Source organism: Leptonychotes weddellii, chromosome 14, assembly GCF_054177405.1.
Source record: "Leptonychotes weddellii isolate Sample4059 chromosome 14, ASM5417740v2, whole genome shotgun sequence".
In the NCBI taxonomy this organism is placed as follows: domain Eukaryota; kingdom Metazoa; phylum Chordata; class Mammalia; order Carnivora; family Phocidae; genus Leptonychotes; species Leptonychotes weddellii.
In genome coordinates, this window is record NC_138382.1 from 21136488 (window position 1) to 21160931 (window position 24444).

General features: G+C 40.8%; 2 protein-coding genes across 4 annotated transcripts in view; both read right to left on the minus strand.

Annotated features, from left to right (window-relative positions):
- Positions 1-1924: 1924 nt before the first annotated feature.
- The window catches only part of HNRNPK (heterogeneous nuclear ribonucleoprotein K), a 49030-nt gene continuing 26510 nt past the window's right edge, over positions 1925-24444 (minus strand). Inside the window, exon 14 of the mRNA XM_081802898.1 lies at positions 1925-2002. Coding sequence (XP_081659024.1) covers positions 1940-2002 — 63 coding nt within the window. The 3' untranslated portion in view covers positions 1925-1939. The remainder of the gene's footprint in view (positions 2003-24444) is intronic.
- Positions 2086-24304, minus strand: QNG1 (Q-nucleotide N-glycosylase 1). 3 transcript variants are annotated; one of them, XM_031040032.2, is made up of 4 exons: positions 23855-24304; positions 23075-23334; positions 15830-16025; positions 2086-2276 (listed from the first exon to the last, which is right to left on the minus strand). In XM_031040032.2, the coding sequence occupies exons 1-4, from the start codon at positions 24189-24191 to the stop codon at positions 2155-2157; spliced, it is 915 nt and encodes a 304-aa protein (XP_030895892.2). In that variant the 5' UTR covers positions 24192-24304; the 3' UTR covers positions 2086-2154. The 3 variants fall into 3 exon arrangements, with proteins under 3 accessions (XP_030895892.2, XP_006744253.2, XP_081659025.1); XM_006744190.3 differs by lacking the exon at positions 2086-2276 and adding an exon at positions 11488-11753; XM_081802899.1 differs by lacking the exons at positions 2086-2276; positions 23855-24304 and adding exons at positions 11488-11753; positions 23484-23846.

Genomic DNA, 24444 nt, shown 5'->3' on the forward strand with positions numbered 1-24444 from the left:
CCTTTTGTTGTCGCGGGTTCTCCGGGCAACCGGCGAAACCAGTCCCGGACGCGCCCCCTCCCGGCCGGGCGCTCCGCCGCTCCCCAGACCCCGCCCCCGACGAGGCCCTTCCCCGGCAAGCCCCGCCCCCACAAGCCCCGCCCCACCGGGCGGGGAGGCCAGCTCCGGGCGTGGCTACAAAGCCAACTCACTGGGACCTCTCGCAGAGTGCGGAACCAAAGTAATTACCCGCCGGTTTGCAAAATGAATGTGAGAAAGACTCACGTTGTTTCAGTATTTTTGCAGCCAATTCCATTTCTTTTTATTGAAGTAAAGTTCACATAACATACATCAAACCGTTTTAAGGTGTACATTAGGCATTCACAAAGTTGTGCAACCATCACCTCTGGTTCCAAAACATTTTCATCACCCCAAAAGGAAATCCCCGTGTCAATAAACAGTCACTCCCATTCCCCTCTCCCACAGTCCCTGGCAACCACCAGTCCGCTTTCTCTGTATCGATTTACCCGTTTGGGGCATTTTTGATTCACCAAATCATACAATTTGTGGCCTTTTGTGTCCGGCTTCTTTTGCTAAACAATGTTTTCCTCCTCCACCCATGTTGTAGCATGTATCAGTAATTTTATTCCTTTTTTTGCTTAATAATATCCCATTGTGTGGGCATACCACATTTTATTTATCAGTTCATCACTTGATGGACATGTGAGCTGTTTCCACTTTTTGGCTAATATGAATAATGCTGTTAGGAACTTTCACGTACCAGTATTTGTTTAGTATCTGTTCTCAGTTCTTTTGGTATAGACTTAGGAATGGGATTGCCAGGTCATATGATAATTCTATGTTTAACTTTTCCAATCTAGTTTTAAATGCCTTAATGCCCCCCCATTTTTAGTAGCACAATCCAAGCATTTTCTTCCAAGAGATGTTTCTTCTTCTTTTTTTTTAAGTAACTTTCAAAAAGCATCCCTTCTCTCATGAAACTTAGGAATGAAGGTGGGGGAAAAAAGCTACTTAGTTATTAAATTGAATTACAGGTATCCCCTGCTTTTCAAAAGTTCACACTATGCCTCTTGGCTGAAAAACTTACATTACTATCTCTTTTTGCTAAATGGAAGAAATCCAAAGAGGATTTTCGATTTTATGATAAAAGGTGAAAGCCAAAATAAGGTTCAGCGTTTATTTTGCAACCAACCCTTACAGAGGCAGTGGGCACCCCGGGAGAAGAGAGTCGCCTTCAGGGAAACCACACTTAGCACCTGGGCATCAAGCCGCCATAGTTTTGAGTGTGTCTGTGAGCATCTGTGCTTTATCTTGATTTATTTTGTGCATTTGTTAACAAGATGTGTCCTAAGGTATCAGAGAGGAATTACAACAGGTCATTTTTGGAGTTTGGGAATGGTCAAATTTTTCCATAAAATTTAATGGTAGTTGCTTCTTCACTTCACACCATTTGGCTTACAAAAGTTTTTGCAGGACCATGCTATTTTCAGGAAGCACCTGGCTCCAGGGGTCCCAAACAGACCAGTTCGGCCACTGGCCGCTGACAAAATCTGAAGGCAGAGAGACAAGTAGTGGTGAAACAGGAAAGGAATTTATTTCAGTGAGGCCAACACCGGAAAGATAGCGGACTAGCATCTCAAAGACTGTCCCCAAGGTGCTGAAAATGCTTCCAAGTTGATATAAGGAATATGTGCAGCAAAAGTGGTAGGATATGTGCAGGTGGGCAGTGAAAATCTAATCCACCATTTCTTGGGGTCAATCACATGGGATCTTGCTGGCTCAGGGCAGTTGTCATTGCTTGAGGGGGTAGGTTTTGTTCCCATCAGGGGATGCTTTGCCCACAGGATCCTTTGCCTGAGTTAAGAGATAAGTTGGAAAGAAGAACTTCATTAGAAAGTTTGAGGTCAATGGGGCACCTGGGTGGCGCAGTCGTTTTGGCTCAGGTCCTGATCTCAGGGTTGTGAGACCAAGCCCCACGTGGGGCTCCATGTCCGGAGCCAGGCTCTGTGCTTCAAGCCCGGAGTCTGCTTAAGACTCTCTCTCCCTCTGCCCCTCCTCCACCTCTCTCTAAAATAAATAAATAAATATAAAATAAATAAAGAAAAGAAAAGAAAGAAAGTTTGAGGTCAAAATGGAGGTAGTTGAAGTCCACGTTCAAAGCCATGGAGATATTACCTTTAATAGCTGAAACGAGAAACCGCTGTCCAGAGAGACACAATCTTGCTGAGGAGACCCTTTGGAGCCTACAGCTGGGTTTGAGTTGGTTGGTGCCCAGGCTTCAGAAAAAAAGAATAATATTGTTTATATGAGACCAGGAGAAGAATTATTTGACTGCTCTTGAAAAGAAATAAGTAAGATGGAGGGAGGGGAAGGTGTTGGGAAGAGGCTGAAGCAGAGAGGAGAGAGAAGACAGCTGGTAAGGGAGGTTCAGGAAGAACAGAAATGGCTAACAGGATCCTTAGGCTGTATGCTGAGAGGTGTGCAAAGTGAACCCTTCCTCCCTCTCTCTGGCAAAATCTTCAGTAAAGTCAGCATTGCTAACTGAGGCATTTGTGACCGAGGGTTTTTTGTAGGAACTTAAAGATATGCCAGTCCCCAAGTCCAGTCTAGTGCTGGACAAAACCAGAGATTGGCCCTGTGGACCTGGAAGGCAGAAGATTGGAAGAAAACTGAAGTCTGGCTTGCATGCCAATGGCATTTTGCTTCACTAATAAACCAAGCAATGCAAATTAAAATAATAAACCATTCTCACCTGTAAAGTTGACAGCAACTTTTCATAATGTAACCCACAAGCATTTAGCAAGAGTCACTTTTATACATAATCCCACCTCTTGTCATCTTCCTGAGAAAATAGATACATGGATAAAGAATGACATGCTTGGGGCACCTGAGTGACTCAGGTGGTAAAGCGTCTGCCTTTGCCTCAGGTCATGATCCTAGGGTCCTGATTCCAGCTCTCTGCTCAGCGGGAAGTCTGCTTCCCCTCTCCCTCTGCCCTTTCCCCCTTCCCACTTGTTCTGTCTCTCTCAAACAAATAAAATCTTTAAAAAAAAAGAATTGTGTGCAAGAATGTTTATTATACTATTTGTAATAGCAAAAACTTGGAAACTACATAAATGTTCAATGAAAGGGATTGATAAATTAATGGTACATTTATAAAATAATATTATCTATTCATTGAAACTCATGTTTACAAAAAATTGGTATAGGAAAATGCTTCAAATAAGGATACAAAATAATACCAAGTTTTTTCACCTGAAGAATTGGGATAAAACTCATCCCTACTTCACAGGGTTGTTGTGAGGTTTGAAAGTAGGAATAATTACTCAAAAATTGTTAGGTAGCTAGAATGACAATAATTTTTTCAATTTCGTTCAGGGGAGAAATTCACATGTAAGAACACAAGATAGTAAAAATATTCAACAAAATTCACCAAAATGATAACCATCAGCAATACTGGGTTAAAGTCATTTTTATAGTTGAATTAATTAGTCTTGGTTCCAAGGAACAAAAACCAACTCTGGGTTACTTAAAAATAAAAAAAGACTTCGTTGAAAAGTTTATCATTAGTGTGCTTTATGTTACAAGTAAAAGAAACTCCAAATCAGATGATCTTGAATAAGAAAATATATTTCATATAAGTTCATACAGTTCATATAAGTTGAAGTGAAATGTGAAAAAAAATTGTCTTAGAAACAATGAAATGGGACAAATTCCCACATATTCATGGGCTTATTTGAGGGGTTCTTTATTCTCTTGCATTGATCAATTCTCCAGCATCCGCAGAGACCATGTTTTATTTATTTTTATGTCCACATTGTTGAGCATAGTCAGTATTTAATAGATAGTAAATATTAAGCTCATTGCAGAGATTCAGTAAGTGTCTACAGAAATTTAAAAAATCAAAACCAGAAAACAAGTAATTTGCTCAATGCTACATGGTTGGTAAGTGGCAGAGGGAAGACTGCAGCCTATGTGTGTTGGATGACAAAGTCAACGCTGCCTCCCGAAAGGCTGAGCTGAGTTGTGGCTTTCTACATAATGCATCGCTCTCCCTCACTCACTCTCTAACAGTTTATTTGCTCAAATCAGGATCCAAACATGGTCCGCATGTAGCACTGGGTTGATATGGCCTTTCATTCTCTCATAATCAGTAACAGTTACCCTCTGTCTTTTTCAAATTTGTGGTTAAATACACATTACATGAAATTTTCCATCTTAACCATTTTTAAGTGTACAGTTCAATAGTGTTGAGGACATTCACACTGTTGTGCAACCAATCTCCAGAACTCTCTTTATTTTGCAAAACTCTATACCCGTTAAACAACAACTCAAGGCTCTCAAGATTCATCCATGTTGTAGCATGTGTCAGAATGTCCTTCCTTTTTAAGGCTGAGTAATATTTCAGTGTATGGATAGACTACATTTTGTTTGTCCACCCATCTTCCATTGGACAATTAGGTTGTTTCCAACTTCTGACTATTGTGAGTAATGCTGCTATGAACAAGGGTGTGTACATATTTCTTCAAGATCCTGCTTTCAATTTTTTTGGATGTATACCCAAAAGTGTCATTGCTGGATCATGTAATAGTAATTCTATTTCTAATTTTTTCTGGAACTGCCATACTGTTTCCAGAGTGACTGCGCCAATTTACATTCCCACCAACAGTGCACAAGGGTTCCCTTTTCTCCACACCCATGCCAATTCCCGCCTTTAAAACACACACAGACAAACAAACAAATGATCTATTGAAAAAACAGTGCCCATTTGTCCTTTAGAACATCTCACATTCTTAGATTTGGCAATCGCATCTTTGTGTTGTCATTTCATTTTACCTTGTTCTTGTATTTCCTACATTTCCTGAAAACTAGTAGTTAGATCTAGATTCCTGATTAGATTCAGGTTCAATTTTTCTGCCAAGAATAATTCATACACAGGACTGTGTACTTCCTATTGCAACACACCAGGAGGCACATAGTGTCTGCATATCCCACTTTCAGTGTTGTTAAAAATTGCAAGTGAGGGGCGCCTGGGTGGCTCAGTCGTTAGGCATCTGCCTTTGGCTAGGGTCGTGGTCCTGGGGTCCTGGGATCGAGCCCCGCATCAGGCTCCCTGCTCCGCCGGAAGCCTGCTTCTCCCTCTCCCACTCCCCCTGCTTGTGTTCCCTCTCTCGCTGTCTCTCTCTCTGTCAAATAAATAAATAAAATCTTTTAAAAAAATAAAATAAAAATTACGAGTGAGTTCAGATGCCTCCAGCCTAATCCATCCATTTAAAAAGTTCCCCATTAACATTTTACCTAATGGTTTTAACAGACACTGATGATCATTTTCTGGATCTATTATTTTATTAGGGCTTCCAAAATGGTAATGTTCTAATTCTAATATCCTTTTTCGCATTTATTAGCTGGAATTGTTTTATAAGAAGAGTTTTCCCTCTATCGGGTTATCCTGAAAATAGTACAGCAGTTAGGAATGACAGGATGCATGCTTGATTTTTTTTTCCCTTTCACTGATTGATTTTGAGAATAATGAACTGGTCCCTACCAAGCTCTAAAGTCAACCAATAGGGTTCTTCTTTTGGAGTGGGGGCAGAGTGATTATGAACTCATAGGTTTTATATTTTTTACTTGCCATCCAAAGGCCATTTTCACCACTCCTCAAAGTATTTCTAGACTTCTTATTAAACACCATTGGGAGCTACTGTTTCTTTTCATTTTAACTCAGCCTTCATCAAAGTTACTGAGCCTTAATAATTGAATTCCATTCCCACAACCAAAGAATACTAATTAATTCATCTGCCAACCAATCGTTAGTCTATCCTGAGAACATTAAAATCGAATATTGAAGGAAGGGAGTTACTAGGTTTTTCCCACCTCCAGATAGGAAATTGGATTATTTCTTTCCTTGGATCAATTCAGAATGCAGCCTTACCCTTTTCCTAGCTCTTCGTCGGCAGTTGCCAACTTGAAATGATCCCGATCTGCCGAAGAATTCTGAACATACAAAGGTGTAGAAGACAAGGTTCTGGGGCTACCTACCATTCCTCTTCCTTTCTAGAAGCAGACCCCCTCTCTATTTCTTCAAGAACTGCCCCTGCTCCACCTGGTAGGCCAGCCAATCACTTGGCCTTTGCCTCAGGCCACAGGGACCTGGGACCTAAGCCAGGCTTGTCAGCCAAGCCCCGGATTTTTGCTTGTGCTACTGGCAAAGATTTGCATTCTGTGGCCTGGAATCACTAGCTATTAGAGTGATCTCCTCCAACAGAGCAAAAAAGAAATACAAGATGTGGTCTTTGTGCATTTTAATCCCTGGACCATAACTGGGTATGGTGAAGGCCAGCTCTTTCCCTGGACTTATCTGGGTTTTGGGTGGTTTTTTTATCATTACATTTCCTTTTTCATTAAGCTGGTTTCAGTCTGGTTTCTTTCACTTGAAACTAAAATATCCTAGGGGCACCTGGGTGGCTCAGTCGTTAAGCGTCTGCCTTCGGCTCAGGTCATGATCCCAGGGTCCTGGGATCGAGTCCCACATCGGGCTCCCTGCCCGGCAGGGAGTCTCCTTCTCCCTCTCCCACTCCCCCTGCTTGTGTTCCTGCTCTCGCTCTCTCTCTCTCTGTCAAATAAATAAAATCTTTAAAAAAAAAAGAAAAGAAACTAAAATATCCTAAACCCAGTGGGATAAATCAAAACAGAAAGGAAAAAGAAAAGAAGGAATGTAGTTTATAGGAAAAAGAGAAACTTCGATGAAAGCCACAATAATGTATTTCTTCAAACTTCCAATGACTTGAGTTAGTGAATTTTATACAGGAAAGGAATCTTGCAAATGATTTAGTGTTGCCATGCGTTTATTAATTTTTTATTTTATATTCAATATTCTTGAGTTAGACAAGAGTTATTTTGCCACATTACTTATTCATACCTGTATTAGGGTTCTCCAGAGAAACGGAACCAATAGAATATATAGAGATAAAGATAGACATAGATATATAATCTGTATCTATCCATCCATCAATCCATCTAGACAGAGAGAAAGTGAGATTTATTTTAAGGAATTGGCAGGGTGCTGGCAAGCCCAAAACCTGGTGGGCAAGCTAGCAAACTGGATATTCAGATAAGAATTGATGTTATAGTCTTCAGACCAAATTCTGCAGGCCAGGGGTCCCTGGGTGGGTCAGTCAGTTAAGCATCTGACTCTTGATTTTGGCTCAGGTCATGATCTCAGGGTCAGCCCACATTGGGCTTCATGCTGGGTGTACAGCCTGTTTAAGATTCTCTCTCTCCTTCTCCCTCCCTTCCTCCCCACTCTTCCCCCCCCCCCAAGTGCTTGTGCATGCACACACTCTCTCTTTCCCTCTAAAAGAAAAAATAAAAAAATAAAAAATAAAAATAAAATCTGCATACCAGCAAGTGGAGAACTGAGGCAGGGTTTCTATGTTTCAGTCTTGAGGTAGAGTTGTTTCTTCTTCTGAAAAACCTGTTTTTGCTCTTAAGGCCTTCAACTGATTGGATGAGGCCCACCCATTTAACAGAGTGTAGCTGCTTTATTCCTCTATTGATTGTAAATGTCAATCACATCTAAAAAATACCTGCACAGCAACATCTAGATTGTGTTTGACCAAAAACTGGGCACTGTAGCCTAGCCATATAAAATTAACCACCACAGTCTCATCCTACCTCATCCTATAAATGATTTGAGGCATGCATACATTCTACAAAATGATTAAAAAAGGAAATTGTAACCAGAACTAAAAAATCGGAGTTAGATTATCCCATTTCATATGTGAATTAAACAGGCACAGAGATTTTAGCTGATTTGTTCAAAAGTTGATGACAGAACAAGGCAGGGAGCATATAATGATTCCTCTGAGGGGAGCCCAGAACTTTGGATCCTAACTCTAGACATTTTATACTGTGGAGAACTCACAATTCTAGACTTCCTTACTTTGAGAGTCATTACCTCCCATGGTTTGGGAACAAATAAAATAAATGAGAAAATAAAAATGTTGCCCAGGCCATGACAGCCTACTTTGTTTCCAGACAATACCCAAGCACAAGAAAGGGTTGATGGTGACAATGTTCAACTTTACCTGGACTCTGTATTTCCAGAAAACAGTGACATTAAGAAATCTCTCCAACCTTTTGTTTAATGAAATCCCCCACCCTTTTATGTTCTGGGAAACAGTCTATCCAAAAGGAGCACCCTTCTCTAAGTGACTTAAATAAGACTATTAACTCTTTCTCACGTTTCCCTTGTTCACCGGTGACAAGGCCCAACACAGATCCTTCCCCTTTTGCTTAAACCTGCTAACACAGCCAGACACTGCCTCTCTAATCCCTCATTCTTTGTGTTGTTAATGATTAGCTGAGGTTAGAACCGTCTGTCCCCCTGAAACCAGCTAGACAGCGAGATAAGCACTGGGAAATCCCGTTCAGTGAAGTGAGCCTTCTGACTGCAAAACAACCCCACCTGTAAATCCCCTCCCCCCCAACCTGTAACGTGTCTACTCCTCCCTAGAAAAGTCTAAGGCACCACCACCCTGCCAGGAGACTCTAATCTTTGGATCTGGGGTGTTCTTCATGGTGCAGTGTGCGGAACAAGACCAACTCCCTTACTTGAGCAGGTTTTGTCTTTGACAATGGCATCCACCGAATGGCTAAGAATCAACCAAAGTTAAAAAAAAAAAAAAAAAAAAGGAAAAAGTGACCTAAGTACACTGAGAGAGATGGGTCACAGACTCACAAGGAAAAAGAAGGTGAAGTTGCCTCAAGGCTGATTCCTACATCATCTGCTGTGGTTCATTCAACCTGTACCTCCTCAACCAGATTATTAAAGCATGACCCATTCAGCTTCAGGGGAGGGAGCACGGGGAAGGAGCTCAATAAATGATTTCTGAATGAAATCGAATGAAATCTATTCATTTCTTTAGTGCTAGCCAGGGGGAAGGTAAAGGTTGTGAAAGGAACGAACGCAGCCCTTGGGAAAGCTGGCCCTCACAGCACCCCATGGTATGCTCCTTTTGAACAGTCTCCCAGAATACCAACATCAAGACTGAAAAAGTGAGATGAAATAAGGCTGCTTGATAATGTTGTCCAAGCACAGACAAAAACAAGGCCGTTGTGCCACACACACAGTACCAAACATCCTTCTATCTTGGTGAATGAGTGGCATCTGCTGGACGGCTTCCACTTCTTCCTTGCCCTAGCCCTCTCTTTATAGATGAGATTTACTGAGAGAGCCAAAGGTCCGATTGCCCCTGTTTTCTGACAGCATCCAATCTAGAGAGAGCACTGCATCCTTAGACCCTCCCCCAAATCATCCTCTTACTGAGACACTTCATGCAGTGACAAGTCATTAACCCAACCTGTTTGCTTCGGTGGGAGGGCACTAACTTGGTCCCATGGCCGACTTACTTGAGTTTATAGAGGGAGGCAAATCATCAGGTAGCCACTGAAGAATTTATGAAATATGAAAAAAAAAAAAGCCAAAATGTTTTTAAACTTGTTACAGAGCAAAAGCTTTATTAAAAGGAATTGAGTCACAAAGGAATAAGAACTAATGTTGCAGCATTTCTTTTCCCTTAGTGCCAGAAGTTGTTGGTCCCGCCGCTTCGAGGAATGAAGAGGTAGATCAGATGAAGAGTGGTGGGCAGCAAAGCAAAGTTTATTGAGGGTTAATACAGAGCTCCCAAGGATGGAGGGGACCCAAGGAGAGGGAGAGGGGCAGGAAGGCAGCAGGAGGAGGAGTCCCCTGAGAGCGGGTTAAGTTGCAAACTATTCATTTTGATACATTCTACTCCAAGTTACAGAAGACGCACTGAAAATGGTGGCAATCAGGCAATATGTCCATCACCTCAGGAATGAGGTCAGTAGCTGGGACAGGTGCAGCAGGGGAGGGGCACCGGCTCTGGCTCCACACAAGGGCTACTAACAGCTTCAGGCATCGAGTTCAGACAGAACTCTGCTCAGAGGAAGAAGAGGGACCTTCTCCTCTATCTCTTTCTTCAAAGTGAAGAAACCTTTTCCCAGAAGCTTCCCCCGCAGACTTTCCTCCAATGTCACTGGCCAGGAGATTATATACCCATTACTAAAGCAATCACAGGCAGAGGATAGGATTATCAATAAACCTTTCATATTAAGCCGGTCTACCTTTTGAGATGAAGACGGGACCACCTTCCCTGAGTCACATAAGGGAGGGATAAAAACAAAGCATTGCTTATGGTGGTGCTAGCTGTGCAGTGCACAAGGGGGGGCGGGGGGTACCGGGAAAGGGGGAGGGGTGCGGGCCAGGCACCTTCACATTCAGTCACTGTCATTTGTAAGGTTAGTATGATAAATTTTCAGCAGATGGCAGTAAAGTGCTTGGGGAAAAGGATGCCTTTTCGAATTCACACAAAGTCACGGCTAGCTGACAAGGTTGGTAGCTAACAAAAATCAAGATTATGTTAGAAGGAAGGTGGGGCTGAAGGTGGGAAATGAGTGCTTGGTAGGCAACAAAATGTCTGCAACATAAAGCACATAATCAAATTCACTTAAAACCTTTTTTTTTTTTTTTAAAGTAGGCTCTACACCCAGCGTGGAGCCCAACAGCAGGGCTTAAACTCACAATCCTGAGATCAAGAGTTAGGAGGCTTAACCAACTGAGCCACCCAGGCACCCCTCACTGTAAACCTTTTAAAATTATATGTGGTAAATTCTATTTTAATGAAATAATCCATTCCGGGTTTAAGAAAAAATTTTAAAACCTTTATTCAATTTCAGTATAGTTACACTGAAAAAAAAAAAAGAAAAAGAAAAAAAAAAGGAGTATTAGATAGATTTCCTAAACTGAAAATCACTATGTGCAAAACCCACTGTCAATACCAATAAAAAGCTTAAAATAAGCTGTCAAGATTGATTTATACAAAAGCCACAGCATTCATACAGCTAAGACCCTACCCCCCCCATATCAAAGGATCAAGGTATATAAGAAATTAGTACACCCTGAGAAAAGATACCAATTGAATGGATGAAATATTATCACTGATGACTAATCACATTATAAGGCATGATTAATTTTAAGAGATGTGAGCTTTAAAGAGAGCATCACAATTCCTTCATTTTTCCTGTCATGTGCCCACAGAAAAGAAAAATACGATCAAAACTCAACAAGCAGACAAAGGACAAAGTTGGGAATGCAGAGTGATGGGTCAGGAAAAATTTTTTAAGTGAGACTGGGTAATCACTTTTCTTGTTGCTGTAACGTCTACTACCTTCTCTTTTTTTTTTTCCTTTTTTTAAAGATTTTATTTATTTGACTGCGAGAGAGGGAACACAAGCAGGGGGAGTGGGAGAGAGAGAAGCAGACTCCCCACTGAGCAGAGAGCCCCATATGGGGCTTGATCCCAGGACTCTGGGATCATGATCTGAGCCGAAGGCAGACACTTAACCGACTGAGCCACCCAGGCACCCCTACCTTCTCTTAATATTAAGGCGAAACTGTACAAATGATTATGTGATACAAAAATGCAAGTTTACTTTGGATCAATAATATATGCAGCGCGTGTGATGAAAGGGAATTCTCTTCATATCTTCCCGGTGGTCACGGGCGTAGTCCCACAAGTAATAATCCAGAAGAATAGAATTGATCTCTCCGCTAGTTTTTTCACCCTTTTTTTCAATAAGCTTCAGAAGGCAATCCCGGATCAGTTCAACACACCAAAGTGAGCACCCTCTGATTTCCACCTCTTGCCTATCCCCATACGAGAGCATTTCTCCTGCAAGGGGGAAAAAAAACAGAGCAAGTACTAAGCATCAATAACATAAAATCTACACGGACTTGATTTTGGGTCATTTAAACCACTTCTAAACTCAGGCATTAATTCAAAATTGCATGTTCCACAAGGGCAGGGGCCGTGTCTGGCTTGTGTCACTATTCCTGGGAGGTAGCAGAGCACCTTGCACATACGCTCCCCAATAAATAGCTGCTAAATGAACAGGGGGTCACCAGAAATTTAAAAATATGACAGCAAGATTATTAAATTCTTGAAAACAAAGGATTTAAAATTGGATTTGATGTCAGGAAAAAAAAAAAACATTGCAAAATTTGGAGGACTCCAAGGGGGCCAAATAAACAATACCTCCCTTTCTCACTTGAAAACTGAACATTGTCTTAGGTACGTCCTAAGTGCATCAAGCAGAACCTAAGAAATCAAAGCTGTTCACCTGAGCAAGGAAGACCACCACTGTTCTTTGGATTCAGGATCCTTTGGTCAAGCCCTCCCTGAATATGTAGCTGAGAGCTTCACAGGCCCCGCAGTCTCTTCAGTGCCCATCTCCGGGGTGAAGCTGATCCTGCAAGATGGGTACTGGCTGTACTTTGCCACTGAGGCTAAAACTGGGCTCATCAACTCAACTGCCTCTAAGGATCAGGGAGACAGAGTAAGGGAATGCCACAGCCAGATGCAAACTGTCATGAGCTACAGAATGCGTGCTGCCCTGTCTAATGGTAGACCCAGTGTTCCCATATTTCTCCCCCTTTTACAAGTGAAGTCAGAAAGTTTGATTTTTGGGGTGCCTGGCTGGCTCAGTTGGTAGAGCATGGGACTCTTGATTTCAGGGTCGTAGTTTCAAGCCCCATGTTGGGTGTGGAGTCCACTTAAAAAAAAAAAAAAAAAAAGTCTGATTTTCATGTGAAATCTCCTAATTGTCAAGGTTAGTAAGTAACTAAAAGTGCTTAAAACACTGGTCAGGCCAAACAAAACACACCTGCAGGTTATATTTGGCCTCTGACCACCAATCCGAAGCCTTCCACAGAGCTTCATAGTACCTAAGAGGCCCTGTGATCCACTGAAAAGTAGGACAATGCCCCAGCCCCACTAGGGCCCACTGTCGCACCTGGGATCTTAAATAGCATTACTTACGTCCCCTCCATCCAATAAGTAACTGTAGTATTGAACTGTGTCCTCCAAAAAGTCACATTCAAGCCCTAACTCCTGGTACAGGTGAATGTGGCCCTACTTGTAAATAGCATCTTTGCAGATGTAATCAAGATAAGGTCATACTGGATTCGGGTGGGCCTTAAATACCATGACTGGTGTCAGCCCTAGAATCAGAGTGAAGAATATAAATTTAGCCAAACTGGATTGGCAGTATTTATAACTGGCTAAAAAAATATGCCTTTGGTGAAGAGATGGGTTAAAGATAAAATGGACAGAAAAAAAAAGAATCTAAATTCATATTAAAATAAAGTGAAAAGACTGTATTTACCACCCCCCCCCCAAAAAAAAAGATAAAATGGATGGAAATCTGGGTAGGTCTTCCAAGGGCTAGCCTGGAGATATTCAGAAGAGGAGAGAGGAAAAAAATATACATATATAAGTGTAACCTATCCTCAAATTTGGAAGAAGTATCACTGAAGGCCAGTTAAGGAAGGTTCTACCTCATCTAGTCAAGTTACCTGGTTCTAGATTTCACTTCAGATAGTTTTTAAAAACTAGTGTGCTATCCTTGTGTGTACTCCTTTACGTTTATAGTTTCTGTTTCTCCTCTAAGTTTGCTAATGAAGTACTTTTTGAAAAAAATCCAACTTTGCTTAAATAAACTAAGAGGCAAAGAAATGAGATCACGCTCTGGGTATAACAGAGGCAGTAACAACAGCTGCAGCTGGACATCTGGAAGAGGGCCTCTGCAGTTGCAATGGATGGTAGAAGAAAATTCAGACCACTCTGTACGGCTGTGCCACATGATCCGTTCTCAGCAGGGTTTCCCCCACAGTAGCAGAGACAATTGGGTGCTATAAACATTCAGAAGGAGGAGGTGCACAAATCATGAAAAGCTGGAAAAAGCTATGTGGAGGAGACAGTATTTGAGCTAATCTCTCGTGGATGTGTAGGAATTGAACTGGAAAAAAAAAGAAAATGTGGGTGAGGGAAACCAGGCAAGAGAATGGTTACGGATAGGAACCAGCAGTGGACAGACCGGCCAAAAAAAGATCAGCTGCATATGGCTACATGGAAAAGAAGCCCTGAATGCTTAAATGTTTGGTATCCAATAATTAATGATCCAGGACATGATCATTACAACGTAAGATAGCTTTATTTTCAAATGAAGAAACAGAGGGATAAAATGGATTGCCCAAGACAGCATAAAAACTGGTAGAAGCAACCACAGCAATAATTTATATTCTTTATATTCTGTGTTATTCTTATTTTGGGTGATTGAAATCTATTTCACAAGAGAAAATTATTCAGTCATAAAAACTACCTGCTTTGGGGTGCCTGGGTGGCTCAGTCAGTTAAGCGTTTGCCTTTGGCTCAGGTCATGATCCCGGGGTCCTGGGATCAAGCCCCACACTGAGCCCCACATCGGGCTCCCAGCTCAGTGGGGAGTCAGCTTCTCCCTCTTCCTCTGCCCCTTACCTTGCTTGTGCACGCACGCTCTCTCTCAAATAAATAAATAAAATCTTAAAAAAACAAGCAAACAACTACTTTCTTCTAAAATTAAAAAAATAGCTGAAAATACTGCATTCAAAAGAGAGAAATTAACGTGAAAATTATATAATTATTTTTCTTATACAAAGACATGTTTAAAAAACAAAAAGCTAGGGCGCCTGGGTGGCTCAGTTGGTTAAGCGACTGCCTTCGGCTCAGGTCACGATCCTGGAGTCCCTGGACAGAGTCCCGCATCAGGCTCCCTGCTCGGCGGGGAGTCTGCTTCTCCCTCTGACCCTCCCCCCTCTCATGTGCTCTCTCTCATTCTCTCTCTCTCAAATAAATAAATAAAATCTTTAAAAAAAAAAAAACCAAAAAGCTAATCATTAAATTCTACCCCTGAAACCAATATTACACTCTATGTTAACGAATTAGAATTTAAATAAAAACTTTAAAAAAAGCTGATTTTCACACAAACATAATTTTCTATGCTCATTTATTATAACAAGGCTCCCGCTCTTGAGAATCAATACCTGAATCCAATAATGATAAATAAATGAGCCTAGAAAAGCAAATGACTCATGCAAGGTAACCCAGTGGCAGACGTTGGAGCCTCCTGACTTGAAACCCACTGCATGTTACCTATCTCTCAGGCCACCTTTTATTTCATAATGTAGTGTGCTCTTCACTGCTTAATTAACACTCTTCAAATACTACACCTGATGGACCTAGCATCCATCACACACCTTCAGGTAACAGAAACTTCAGTTTCATTTTAAGATGAGGCTCTGAAACTATGACTAAATAGTGTAATTCCCTACATTCTACAGTGTAAACAACAACAAAAAGCAATTTTCGGGGCACCTGGGGGGCTCAGTCATTAAGTATCTGCCTTCAGCTCAGGTCATGATCCCAGGGTCCTGGGATCGAGCCCCCAGTCGGGCTCCCTGCTCAGCGGGGAGTCTGCTTCTCCCTCTCCCACTCCCCCTGCTTGTGTTCCCTCTCTCTCTGTCAAATAAATAAATAAATAAAATCTTTAAAAAAAAAAAAGTGATTTTCTCTTACTTCAATTGTCCCTGCATTTTTCTTTACATGTGCTTTTTTTTTTTAAGATTTTATTTATTTATTTGACAGAGAGAGAGCACAGCAGGAAGAGCGGCAGGCAGAGGAAGAAGGAGAAGCAGGCTCCCCGCTGAGCAGAGAGACTGATGCAGGGCTTGATCCCAGGACCTTGGGACCATGACCTGAACCGAAGGCAGACTCTCAACTGACTGAGCCACCCAGGTGCCCCTTTACATGTGCTTTTAACAATAAACAGTGCTTTTTTTTTTTTAAAGGAAAGGAGAACTTCTGTGAAAGAAACAAGACAGAGACTCAATCACAATTCATAGTATAACAAAGAATGTCTTAAGCTGGCAAACCTTTGAGAAGCTTTTCCAGTAGTTCCTTGGAGTAGTTCAGCGCTCCGAGGTGAACAAGAACCTGAGGTAATCTATAGTCGGCAAACATGGTGATACTGGAGATGTCTTTAAAGCAGCCGTCTCCTTTCCCCTCTAACACACTCCACGTATCTGCCACGAGGATTTGGGCCCGTTTGTAAAAAGAAATTCTTTTCCCCTGATGAATGAAGAGAATATAAATGTTACCTGGGTATCCGATAGCTTTTATGTATGCTATAAAAAAAAGGGCACACATTGAAAACATTTCTCAAGGGTGCAATAATTTTAGTGTTGGTAAGAATTTATGGACCTTTTAGAGAAAAAAAAGGGACTCTAATAAATATTAAATTATCTCTTTCACTCCAAATTTACTTCCTATATTTCTCAAGGCACATAAAATACAACTGTGGTAATTGTGGTATTTAGTGTTCTTTTTCAATGACATTGCCTCATATATATATTTGTGTCACTATAACCCACCTGCTTATTCTTTTTAATGGCTAGACAGTATTTCTTTGGAAAGCTTCTTAAATTTTTCTGATTGCAACATAATTCGTGAAGAGTATAAAGAAGAAAACAAACATCCCTTTAAAAAAAAAAAAGATTTTATTTATTTATTTGACAGAGAGAGACACAGCGAGAGAGGGAACACAAGCAGAGGGAGGGGGAGAGGGAGAAGCAGCCTTCCCACGGAGCAGGGAACCTGACAGCCTGACACAGGGCTCAATCCCAGAATCGTGGGATCATGATCTGAGCCGAAGGCAGACGCTTAATGACTGAGCCACCCAGGCACCCCGAAACAAACATCCTTAAACTCATCTCTGAAGAGAATCACAACATTCAACTTTTAACTGTTGTCTTTCAGATAATATGATAAACGTATTTCAGAGATAAAGACATAACTGATCAACAGCCAGAATTTATCAAGTCTACCTTTTTGGAAATGGTCAAAATCAGTAATGTAAGCCCACAGAACAAAATAAACTCCCTATTATATTTATACAACAAAGAAACAAATTTAACCAAGCATTACAGGATAGTGGGTTATAATTTAACTCAAAAATTCTCTATAAAATTACAAACGCAGATCAGCATAAACTATGGAAAGACATGGATAATTACAATCTAATCCTAATCCTAATACCAAAGGTAAAAATCTCAAATCATCTTTTATAGCTGCTTGTCTGCTAAAGGAGAAAATCAATATTACTGAGTCCCAAAATTCATTCTATCCACTTTGGAGAATGTTTTAATAAGTAAATAACATAAGAAATTAAATCCTTCAAGGAAAGGCTCCATGTGAAAATTCCTTAAGATGATAACATAGATTCCTTTATTTACTAAAAACAAACTCCAGTGATACTCTGTCCTAATGAGAAATAACCTAATTTTGCCTAACCTTAAGGTATATCTATTGCAATCAATCCAGAACTACTTTTACTAAGTAAATTGCCTAAAACCACCTTTAAGAAATTCGGTGTCTTGTTTTCCAGAGCAAACACATATGCTCATTTTTTTACAGGATGTAAAGTCTATAAATGAGAGTGCTGGGGGTAACAAATCACCATTAAGTATCCCTAGGGGCGCCTGGGTGGCTCAGTCAGTTAAGTGTCTGACTTTGGCTCAGGTCATGATCTCAGGCTCTGTATTCAGCTTCAGCGGGGAGTCTGCTAGTCCCTCTACCCCTCCCCGCATTTGTGCTTGTGCACGCGTGCGTTCTTTTTGTCTCAAATAAATAAAACCTTAAAAAAAAAAAAAAAGTATCTCTACATCATTTGGGAATAGCCCATATTTCCAAACCTATCAAAATATGACAACCTGGCAATTGTTGGACTGGAAATTACATATGATAACTAGGTTTATATTTAAGTCTAGTGTATTAAAGAGTAAGACATAAAACTTAATATAAAAAATAAATCTGTGCATCAAACACAATTATTACATCATGTTTACTGTAAGAGATAGAAGCTATTATCTCCTATTTTTAATAAGATCCATAGATCAAAGTGGAAAAATACAGGAACCAGACTTACGTAACAAAATCAGTGCTAGCATCTAACAAAACATAAATTGTCACATCATGACCACTGTTTCCATGGTAGCCAACTAGTATATCACAAAGATTAGATTATAATACCCTTGAAAAAAAAACCAAAAGATTCAAGTGAGGAGTCTAAAAATAAATTCAAGTCATCTATCAAACATTTTCTTAACAAGCTGATATGGTTTTAGTAATCAAATGATTTTAGTAATCAAATTCTTCACCTCTAAAATATTAACTGATATCACTGAAAATACCAGCAAATCCCAAAATAACAATTCCCTAAGTGTTCCATAATATTGCTTGGTGAATAAAATATTTTCAAAATAGTACCTTTATAAAACAATTATTATCACTGAAAAAAAAATCCATGACCATTGAGTTGATTCTCTTCAACAAATGTATCATGAACAAATTAGAAAGGTCAAGAATTACAAATGCTTGGGGTGCCTGGATGGCTCAGTTGTTAAGCGTCTACCTTTGGCTGAAGTCATGATCCCAGGGTCCTGGGATCGAGCCCCGCATTGAGCCCCACATCGAGCTCCCTGCTCCACGGGAAGTCTGCTTCTCCCTCTCCCTCTGCCTGCTTGTGTTCCCTCTCTCGCTGTGTTTCTCTGTCAAATAAATAAAATCTTTAAAAAAAAAAAAAAGGAATTACAAATGCTTAAGAGTAACATAAAATGTTAGTGATTAAAGTATCAAAAAAGACCACATTTTTAGGGGCACCTCGGTAGCTCAGTCCTTAAGCATCTGCCTTCGGCTCAGGTCATGATCCCAGGGTCCTAGGATCGAGCCCCGCATCGGGCTCCCTGCTCTGTGGAAAGCCTGCTTCTCCCTCTCCCACTCCCCCTGCTTGTGTTCCCTCTCTCGCTGTGTCTCTCTCTCTGTCAAATAAATAAATAAATAAATAAATAAATAAATAAATAAATAAATAAATAAAATCTTTAAAAAAAAAAAAAAGACCACGTTTTTCATGCACTTTGTTAGTATGTCACAGTAAAGACAATAGCCTGAGGGAAGCTGATTTATTCATTAGGACTTTTACATTGTTACTATATGCTCTAAATCAGAGCTGCTTTGGAAATGTATCTGAATTTTAAAGCTTCCTGGCTGATTCTGGAGTACAACCAGGTTAGGAAATCACTGATCTAAAATCTGTCCAAATTAAAAGTTTATTAATTTGTTTATAATGTTTAAAAATGAGTGATAATCTAAGTAAATAAATATACATTAAAAACAATTATGACTATTTTATGCAACTTGTTAAATATTAAAAAATATAGCAACCAATACTATCACCATGTTAAGAAGGAGCTGGGAAAAGAGCATTCTCCTATGCTGCTGCTGATCATCTTCGTTATCATCTTTCTAGAGAACTGTTAGCATTTTTATGTATCACAAGCCTGAAAATCCAGGCCATGCTCTGACTCAGCAATTCCATTACTATGATTCCATGCATTCTAAGAAAATAATTACAAGTGTTAAACGATTGTGCAGTATTGCTTGTTATCACATAAAACTGAAAACAACATGACATAAAATTCAATTTAAAAAATAAAACTGTGTATCAAACACAATTGTTGGGCAAATAATTATGGGATTGTACATCCCTATAGTGGAATACTACTGTGAAGTCATTAAAAATGGTACTATGAAAACAACTGGGCTGTAACAGAATTATTATTATTGTTTAATGGGGCGCCTGGGTGGCTCAGTAGGTTAAGCATCTGACTCTTGGTTTTGGCTCAGGTCATGATCTTGGGATCCTGGAACTGAGCCCTGGGTAGGGCTCCCTACTCAGCAGGGAGTCTGCTTGTCTCCCTCTCTCTGCCCCTACCCTACCTTGTGCTCTCTCTCTCTAAATAAACAAATCTTAAAAAAACAAAAACAAAAACATACACTTGATTTTAACACTTTCTCAATTTCAAAAGCAGTCCTAAAAGGCTCAGAACTCCTCTAGATTTGGAGTTAGTTGCCCAAAGTACGTTATGTATATTTTATTTTTAAACAATCTCTACATCCAACATGGGGCTTGAATTTACAACCCCAAGATTATAAGTCGCATGCTCCACTGAATAAACCAGCCAGGCACTCCTTACTATTTACATATCTTTTATTTATTTATTTATTTATTTTTTAAAGATTTTATTATTTATTTGACAGAAGAGAGATAGCGAGAGCAGGAACACAAGTAGGGGGAGCGGGAGAGGGAGAAGCAGGCTTCCCGCAGAGTAGGGAGCCCGATGTGGGGCTCGATCCCAAGACCCTGGGATCATGACCTGAGCCAAAGGCAGACACCTAACGACTGAGCCACCCAGGCACCCCTATTTACATATCTTTTAAATGAATATGTGCTCTGTGCTATGTTAGGAATCATAGGAAATACGTTGCTTTTGGGTAACACTAATGATAATCTTTTGGAAAAAAATAAATGAAAAAATATAATACTCCTTTAAGAAAGTGTCAGAATCCTTAAGTATGATTTTTGTTACATTTTGGGGATTTTTCTTTAAGAATGTTTTTTAGAAAAGCGTACTGATGGGAAACGGTCCAGGTACTAATATTCATTTTAAAATATATCAGCCTTGGGGCGCCTGGGTGGCTCAGTCTTGATCCCAGGGTCCTGGGATCCAGCCCCGCATCGGGCTCCCTGCTCTGCGGGAAGTCTGCTTCTCCCTCTCCCACTCCCCCTGCTTGTGTTCCCTCTCTCGCTGTCTCTTTCTCTGTCAGATAAGTAAATAAAATCTTAAAAAAAACAAAACAAAACAACTGTGCCAGGATATAGATTAATTTTAAGGCTGATTTATTTTATTTATTTATTTATTTATTTTTAAGGATTTTATTTATTTATTTGACGGAGAAAGAGACAGCGAGAGAGGGAACACAAGCAGGGGGAGTGGGAGAGGGAGAAGCAGGCTTCCCGCACAGCAGGGAGCCCGATGTAGGGCTCGACCCCAGGACCCTGGGATCAAGACCTGAGCCGAAGGCAAACGCTAACGACTGAGCCACCCAGGCACCCCTCCCGGCACAGTTTTTAAAAAATTGAACTTTTCAGCAAAGTAAATCAAAAGCACTGTGCTGTAATAAAATAGAAAATCAGTAAGTTGCTTACTAAATTGGTATTACCATCTACCAAAAAAGTTTACTCTTTCTTCCACAAAAACAAAAACTCAAGACTACTTCAAGACAAACAAACTACATGTCATGAATTTATTCCATCCTGAAGTCATCCTAAATTTACTCTTAGCCCTTCTTCTGCTACAACCAATGTTGATTCTGGAATACATGGATTCTTAGCCACATGAACGGCAGTTTCATTTTTTTATACACGAATACACTTAGATGGCCTGAATCATGAACCAAGGAACTTGATCCACAGTTTCTTTAAAAAAGGTTGAGACAAAGATAGGGTGCCTGCGTGGCTCAGTCGGTTAGGTGTCTGCCTTCGGTTCAGATAGGGTCCTGGGACACGCATCAGACTCCCTGCTCAGCTTCTCCCTCTGCCCCTCCCACTGCTCATGCTCTCAACTACCACCGTGTGTGTGTGTGTGTGTGTGTGTGTGTCTTGCTCTCTAATAAATAAAATCTTTATAAATAAAATCTTTAAAAAAAAAAGACAAAGATAAATCTCAAAGTAACCTCTGCATCAGCAAAACGGTTAGTCAGAACAAAATGAAATTTAGCAGTGGCCTAGGGTCTCTTTTCTAGGAACTGCCTCTGCCCCACCCACAGCCCCTTCAGCCACACTTCATTGATCATAATCCCTGCTGATTTGATCAGTATTTAGCCAGGAATTTTAGAACGGTACCTGAGAGGGTGTCTACCCCTCCCTCCCGCTCTCTCTCTGGTGGTTGAAGCAATAAGATGCAAAATTCATGAACATCTACTTCATGGAGAAAGCTAGTCTGCGAGAAATACAGAGCCAAGAGAATCAAAGAGTAGTGACTGAATCCTGATGGCACTGAGTCCTTGATCCTTGATGTTCCTATCCCCAAATTCTTCATTTTGCTTAAGGTTTTTTTAGTTTTGTGTCTGTCACTTGCAATTAAAAGAATCTTAACTGAGGCGCCTGGGTGGCTCAGATGGTTAAGCATCTGCCTTCGGCTCAGGTCATGATCTCCTGTTCCTGGGATCAAGCCCCACATCTGGCTCTGCTCAGTGGGAATCTGCTTCTCCTGCTGCCTCTCCCCCTTGCTCATGCTCGCTCTCTCAAAGGAATAAATAAAAATAAAATCTTTGAAAAATAAAAGAATCTTAACATAATCAGGCATCTCTCACTTTACAGAATTGAAAAGCTAGCTATTTATTTCCTGACTAAATGATGTAAGATAAACCAGTTAACCTTTCTCTTTAGACTTTGGTTCCTGGTCTACAAACAGGGCAATAATGATCCTTGTCCTTAGGCCCCACAGAGCTCTTCTATGGATCTAATGAGAGTGTACATGCAAACACCTTGTAAATCATAAAGAGCGACTTAAACAATATCATTGGGAATTTTTGTTAGTCGTTGAATTGTGATTTCAAAAGGGTAGCTTTAAAATTTCAATATGATTTAAGCATTCATGAACTTATTCAATAGATTTATATTATGTGATTCCTCTGAAGTTGCTTTCAATTCTTTGCCACAGTTAAAACACACAATGAGAGTGAATTCTAAAAGAATTTTACAAAAACACAACCCAGGTGTACAGTGGAAAGGTATACCAAATGTTTACCATTTTAAAAGTACATCTGTTTAAAGAAAAAGAAAATAACACTGTTCAAGTATTCCACGTGTGAAAAAGAAAACACAGTATATATATATATATATGTTAGAGCCTCAAAAAATACTTTTTATTAGAGAGGATTTAGAAATACATTCTGATTTTCATCCAATGAAGTAAATTTTTTGAAGTTGTAAAAGGACCTCATTGTCCCTAAATAGCATCATATTGAAGGTTCAGTGTTTTGTAGCTTTGAAACATTTTAAAAGGACAAAGAATAAAAGAAAAATAAAGGAAATATATTAATTAGAAAACTAAGAAAAGTAATGTCTTTGAAACACTAACAATTTTGTTACTGTTCCTTGTCTACAAGGAAGGAACTTCAAAACTTAAGTTTTTAAATCTCAAAAGGAGTTCTGGAAGTAAAAAAGTTAACTGAGAAGATAATTAAGAATTCTAAAATCCCCAACAGAAGCAGCTCACCTCAAACTGAGTCACATCTCTGTAAGAAGGAAAGCTTTCAACTACCAGGTGCATTAACTTCTGTGCACTTTTTTCACTTTTTCGTACGCAATTCAGAAAAGAGCCTTCGAACTTCTCAAGCAGAATTTTCCCGGTTTCATTAAGAATCCGATGCCTCTCTTCGATCAAAGGCATGGGAACGTCCGTGTCAGAACGGAATATATACTGAACCTGATCCAGGGTCACTGTGGCATAGTAGGAAGCACTGGTTATAGGTATCCCTTAGGGAAAAAAGAAAATGCAGAGGAACAACGTCATACTTTTATATTCATCAGACCCTTGCTTTTACAACATACAATAATAAGAAAGGAAATGAGTGTTACAGAAATGCACTAAAAATGGGTGAAGAATTAAAAAATGAGAAGCATACCCTTCATTTTCTATTTTCTCGTCTGTACTTACTCATTCGTTTCTAGCAATTGTTATACTACACCAGATGTATTTTGACTGCATAAAATGTGTTATATCTGTCCCTTTGTTCTTCAGATGTCATCAAAGTGGCGTTCTTTAGAAAACTTGTATACTTAGCTATGATGGTAAACAGGATCATTTCTCACTAAGGACTTAATGCCAGCTTCTTCTCACACTTGTATTTTAAGCAGGTAAGAACTGCAATGAAGAACTTCAAAGTTCGCCTTATGAACACGTATGCCATTTCCCGACTCGTTCCTCGGGACCCTGCCGGTAAACCGAAACCTCACAGGCCGTTCGCTGGGTCTGACCAGGAGAAGGGGCACCAACCTTCGTCGAGGGCTCTGTTGACCGCGGCGCACAGGGACCAGTACCCGCTGTACGTTTTCCCCCTGTACCCCACTAGACATTTGTGCTCGTCGTGCTCCGACCAGAAGGAGAAGTTGAGCGTGTCTGTCACGAACACCCAGTTGACCGCGGCCTCGTCAGCCGCCCTGGGATTCAGCTCGTGAAGGGCCTTCCAGCCCCCCAGGTGCAGCTCGGGCCCCGAGACCTTGGCGAGCAGCAGCTCGGCCACCCTCCGCACGCCTCCGTCGTCGATGAACACATCCCGACTATTCTCTGCAATGACTTTTGCGGACTCCCTGGGAGTTAGGGGCCCGTCCATCCCGTCCTTCCCTTTGGGACTGGTGAACCGCGCTTTCACCCGCGGGCTGGCCAAACTCGCTTCCCTCCCTGGGCGGGGCAAGGGTGCGGGTCCCTCAGCAGCAGTCCCTCCTTACCCACCGTGGGCTCGCTGCCCTCACAGGGCCCCGCCCTCCCAGAACGGCTCTGAAAGCCAACAGCGCGGGCGACTTCCGGGTTCCCTCCCTTCACCGCGCAGGGCAGCTGAGCGGCGGACGCCGCGGGGCCGCGCGCCC

Bases quoted from the DNA above. Each gene is read 5' to 3' on its own strand.
- QNG1 (XM_006744190.3), bottom strand. From the start codon at position 24,191: ATGGACGGGCCCCTAACTCCCAGGGAGTCCGCAAAAGTCATTGCAGAG. The intron at 16,026-23,074 runs GTGAGCTGCTTC...TTCATTCATCAG, and splicing joins GAGATGTGACTCAGTTTGAG to GGGAAAAGAATTTCTTTTTA. The intron at 11,754-15,829 runs GTTTGCCAGCTT...TCCCCCTTGCAG, and splicing joins ACTGGAAAAGCTTCTCAAAG to GAGAAATGCTCTCGTATGGG.